At 21.2% G+C, this 5,866-nt stretch overlaps 1 protein-coding gene across 4 annotated transcripts in view; it reads right to left on the bottom strand.

The window, feature by feature from the left end:
• Window positions 1-5,866, bottom strand: part of LOC117176970 (BTB/POZ domain-containing protein 10) — a 48,216-nt gene that overhangs the window by 2,287 nt on the left and 40,063 nt on the right. For all 4 annotated transcript variants that reach the window (XM_033367399.1, XM_033367402.1, XM_033367401.1 and 1 more), the window contains one exon: window positions 3,669-3,866. In XM_033367399.1, the coding sequence (XP_033223290.1) occupies window positions 3,669-3,866 (198 nt within the window). The remainder of the gene's footprint in view (window positions 1-3,668; window positions 3,867-5,866) is intronic.

The raw sequence follows: 5,866 nt of genomic DNA, 5'->3' as shown, positions 1-5,866 counted from the left end.
TCAAAAACATAATAAAATTATTAACAATATAGTTGAATTTTTAATCAGATAGTTAAATTTAAAAAAAATATATATATATATTTAACTAAGAAATATTAAATTTCGACCAAGTAGTTGAATTTTCTACTAAAATTATGAACCACCAACAAGAAATATGAATTTTTCAGAACTGGCATTAAACTTTCGACCAAGTGGTTGAATTTTCAAATAAAAAAGATGAATTTTCAACCAAAAAGGATTACTTTTTAATAATATACTTGAATTTTTAACGAAATAGTTACATTTTCAAAAAAAATTTAAAAATTGTAACTAAAAAATATCAATTTTCAACCAAAATGATGAACCACCAACAAAAAATATAAATTTTTAACAACAGGAATTAAACTATCAACCAAGTAGTTGAATTCACAAATAAAAAAGATGAATTTTCAACCAAAAAAATTAATTTTTAATAATGTACTTGAATTTTCAAAAACATAATAAAATTATTAACAATATAGTTGAATTTTTAATCAGATAGTTAAATTTAAAAAAAATATATATATATATTTAACTAAGAAATATTAAATTATCAACGAAAATGATGAACCATCAAAAAGAAATATGAATTTTTAACAACTGGAATTAAGCTTTCGAGCTGGTAGTTGAATTTGCAACTAAAAACGATGAATTTTTAACCAAAAAGAATTTTATTTTCAACAAAATAACAAAATTTTTGTCTAAAAAGTAGCCATTTTAAACCAAGTAGTTGAATGTTTGTAGTTGAATGTCAACTAAAAAGGATTACTATTTAATAAATATACTTGAATTTTTAACGAAATAATTGATTTTTTAACAAATAGTTGAATTTTTAAACAAATAATTAAATTTTCAACAAAATAATCAAAATTTTAACTAAAAATTATCTATTTTTTATCAAATAGTTGAATTTTTAAGGAAAATGATGAACCATCAACATGAAATATGAATTTTTAACGAAATAATAAAATTATCAACAAAATAGTTGAATTTTTTAACAAATAGTTCAATTTTCAACAAAATAATAAAAACTTTTAACTGAAAAATACCAATTTTCAACGAAAATGATGAACCATCAACAAGAAATAGGAAGTTTTAACGAAATAATTAATTTTTCAACAAAATAGTTAAATTTTTTAACAAATAGTTCAATTTTCAAAAAAAATAACAAAATTTTTGATTAAAAAATATCAATTTTCAACCAAATAGTTGAATTTTCAACGAAAATGATAAACCATCAACAAGAAATATGAATTTTTTATGAAATAATTAATTTTTCAACAAAATAGTTGAATTTTTTACCACACAGTTAAATTTTCAAGAAAAAAACCAAATTTTTAACTAAAAAATATAAATTTTCAACCAAAAAAGATTAATTTTTAATAATATGCTTGAATTTTTATTGAAATAATTAAATTTTCAACAAAATTGCTGAATTTTCTACTTAAAAATGTATTTTTAACAAATTAGCAAAATTTTTAACCAAAAAATATCAATTTTCAAGCCATTAGTTAAATTTTTAACTAAAATAATTAATCACCAAGCAGAAATATGAATTTTTAGCACAGCTGTTAAACTTTGAACCAAAAAGATTCTAATTTTAAATAAAAAGAGCTCAATTCAACCAAAATAGTAATTTTCTTAAAAATAGTTCAATTTTTAACCAAATAGTTAAATCTTCAACCTGCAAAGATGAATTTTTAATCAAGTAAAGCATTTTTTTACAAAAGAGTTGAATTTTCAACCAATAAAGATGAAATTTCAACCAAAAAGGATTACTTTTTAATAATATACTTGAATTTTTAACGAAATTATTAAATATTTAACCTAAAAAATGTATTTTCAACAAAAAAGTAAAAATTTTAACTGAAAAATATCAATTTTCAACCAAATAGTGGAATTTTCAATTGAAATAATGAACTACCACCAAGATATATGAATTTTTAACACCTGGAGTTAAACTTTCGAACAAGTATTTAAATTTTTAAATAAAAAAGATGATTTTTCAACCAAAAAGGATTACTTTTTAATAATCTACTTGAATTTTTAACCAAATAATTAGATTTTTAACAAAATAATTAAATTTTGAACCTAAAAAATGTATTTTCAACAAAATAGCAAAAAATTTTAGCTAAAAAATATCAATTTTCAAACAAATAGTTGAATTTTCAACTAAATTGATGAACCAGCAACAAAAAATATGAATTTTTAACAGCAGGAGTTAAATTTCCGACAAAGTGGTTAAATTTTCAATAGAAAATATTCTATTTTTAAGCGTAAAACAGTTAAACTTAACCAAAATAGTAATTATCCTCAAAATACGTCAATTTTTAACCAAATGATGAATTTTTCAACCTGCAAAGATGAATTTTCAACTAAAAAGGATCACTTTTTAATAAAATACTTGAATATTTAACGCAATAATTTAATTTTCAACAGAATATTTTAATGTTTTACCAAATAGTTAAATTTTAAACCTACAAAACGTATTTTCAACAAAATATCTAAATTTTCAACCAAAAAATACTAATTTTAAAACAATAAATATAAATTTCTATCAATAGGAGCCAAAATATCAACCAAGCAGTTGAATTTTTAAATAAAAAAGATGAATCTTCAACTAGAATAGTTGAATTTTAAACCAAAAAATATGAGTTTTCAACTAAAACTATGAATCCTCAATCGAAAGTCGAACTTTCAACGTAAAAAATTAATTTTTACTTTAAAAAAATAAACTGTCAAACAAAACTTGAATAATTAAGTTTTAAGTTAAAAAAATCAATGTTCGACCAAAAAAAAAACGAATTTTCAACTTAAAAAAATAATTTTTCAACCAAAGAAATAAATTTTTAGTTAATATGATAAATTTTCAGCAAAAAAAAATTATTTTAAACAAAAGATGTTAACTTTCTACCATGTAATTTTATTTTCAACCTAAAAGATGAATTTTCAACTAAAATCATAATTATTTAAATGGAATACTTGAATTTTTAACAAACAAAAAATGAAACTTTAAACAAGGAGATTATCTTTCAAAGAAAAAAATAATTTTCTATACACAAAAAAAACCGATTTTTTAACAAAATACGTGAATTATCAACGAAATAGTTGAATTTTCAATTGAAAAAGACAAATTTTTAAATTTTGAACTAAAATGTAACAGTTAAATTTTCATTTGGAGACATTCATTTTCAAACTGATTATTTTTCAACTAAAATGATGAATCTTCAAATGGAATCTTTTTATTTAATGCCTACCGAAAAGATTAATTTTTAATCATAAAAATTAATTTTCTAAAAAAAAAGACGAATTTTCCACAAAGTACACAAATTTCCAAATAAATAGTTTAATTTTTAAATAAAAAATATTAATTTTCAGCTAAAAATCTATTTCTTTATAAAAAAAAAAAACTTATCTAAAAACTACTTAAAGTACTTTAATTTTTTTAAATTTGGAAGACGAAACTTTTAAAATGTGAAATTATATTTCCTTACGGAAACTCCCTCTCCTAAAATAAAAAACGATAATTATTTTCTAAAATTCCTTGTTCAAGTTAGGAATAGTTAGGAGAAACATATTTGAGTCTGAGATAGATATTTGAAAATTTTTTGGAAGAATTAGAAAACTGAAAAGGAGGATTTGAGACTCACTTTGCGAGTATTCTTCTCCCATTTGTGGAGGGTATTCTTCGTCCCAATCGACAACGTCGTCTTCCAATAAAACTACTATATGGCATTCTCTGTCTCCTCTGCGAGCACTGTTCACCATCAAAGGTAGAATTAAATCTTCAAGAAATACTTCAAATTGACATCTTGCCCCTTCGTTGGACAGCTCGTGCAGTAGTCCTCCTGTAACAATTTAAATCTTAAGTCTACGGCTTGGCAGTATCAAATCAGGGTCGAAAATTTTTCGCAGTCAACACACAATTTTTTTATTTTTTCCCTGCCCAATAATACTCAGAGACCACCATTTTGATCTCGTATTATTTTTTAACCCAAAAAACTTATATAAATGGAATGGTTAAATCAAAATGCAAAAATTTTTAAAGATAAAAGTCGAATTTTATTTAGGAGATAATTAAATTTGGAAGAAAATAATGAATTCTTAATAAAAAATGTAATAATTGATATTTCAATAAATAAAAAACGAATTTTCAACAAAATAGTTTGAAATTTAACAAAATAATTGAATTTTTTAAAAGACAGTTTAATTTTAAACCAAGAAAGATGAATTTTCGATCCAAAAGGACGAACTTTTAAGAAAATAATGGAATTTTTAACAAAAAATAAATAATTTGTTAATAATATAGTTGAATTTTTAACCAAATGGTTGAATTTTCAACAAGAAGTTCATTCGTAAACCAACAAAACCGTATAATTTTCGACCAAAATACATAGATAACTTTTTTTTAATAATTGAATTTTCAATAAAATAATTACATTTTCTACAAAATATTTCAATTTTTACCAAATACTGGAATTTTATATCTACAAAGATGACTTTTCAATTAAATAGTTGAATTTTCAAATAAGAAAGTTTTACTTTCACGCAAATACTGGAATTTTTAAGCTTAAAAGTAGAACGTTTTAGAAAACAGATTGCTTTTAAACTAGAAAAGATCAATTTTAATCAAAAAAGATGATTTCCAATCAAATAGTTGTATTTTCAACAACAACAAATTATCTAAAATGTCACATTTACAAATAAAGAGTAAAACTTCAAAGCAAAAGAAATTAATGTTAAATAAAACAGTTGAACTTTTAACAAAATAGATTAATTTTCAACAACAAAAATGAATTTCCAGCCAAATAGTCGAATCTTTACTTTTAAAAGAAAGATTAAACTTTATATTTTTTTATTATATTTCTATTCGTTTATAAAAACTTTTACCTTTAATAATTGAATTTTTAAACTAAAAATATCAGTTTTTAACCAAAAGTTGAGTATTTAAATTTGCATTCAGGAGAATTAATTTTCAACTTAAAAAAACGAATTTTCTCAAAGTAATTAAATTTTTAACAACAACTAAAATGTAAAGTTAAATTACCAATCTTCATACAAAAAAAATTAACTTTGAAAGAAGTAGTAATTCAATTTTCAAAAAATAAGTCGAATTTTTAACGAAAAATATAATAGTTTATATTTCAATAAAAAAAGAATTTAATTTAAATCAAAAAACAGATAGATTTGACCAACAAAGATGAATTTAAAAAAAAAAAAATCACTGAAAGGAGCGAATTCTTAACAACAACAAAACACGATTTTTTAAATACAATTATTAATCTTGAATCAAGAAAATTAACTTTTAAGAAATTAGTTCAAGTTTTAACCAACGAGTTGAATTTTTAACGAAAAATTTAATAATTGATATTTCAGCTAAAAATTAATTTAATTAAAAATAAAAAGCAGATAGATTTAACCAATAAAAATGAATTTTCAACCAAATTTTTTAATCCTAAACCTAGCCAGACTGATTTTCAAACAATTATTCTCAATTTTAAACAAAAAATAGATCTTCTACCAAAAAAAGACGAATTTTTAACAAAATAGATCAATTTTCAAGCAAACAGTTTAATTTTATAAAAAATTGTTGAATTTTCGAGTTGAAAATATGTATTTTCTGCTAAATTTCTCAATTTTTTACACGAAAAGATGAAGTTTTATCAAAAAGAACCAACCAGTTAAATTTTCAATAAAATTGCTCAATTTTCTTTTAAAAGAAAGAATTTCTAAACTTTCTACCAACTTATTCAATTTTTGAACCAAAAATACGAATTTTCTACAAAACAGTTTATTTTCAACAAAAAAATTATTATTTAACCGCAGTAGATTAATTCTTTACTAGGCG

This window comes from Belonocnema kinseyi, chromosome 7 (assembly GCF_010883055.1).
Source record: "Belonocnema kinseyi isolate 2016_QV_RU_SX_M_011 chromosome 7, B_treatae_v1, whole genome shotgun sequence".
In the NCBI taxonomy this organism is placed as follows: domain Eukaryota; kingdom Metazoa; phylum Arthropoda; class Insecta; order Hymenoptera; family Cynipidae; genus Belonocnema; species Belonocnema kinseyi.
This window is presented reverse-complemented; position numbering and strand designations above follow the sequence as displayed.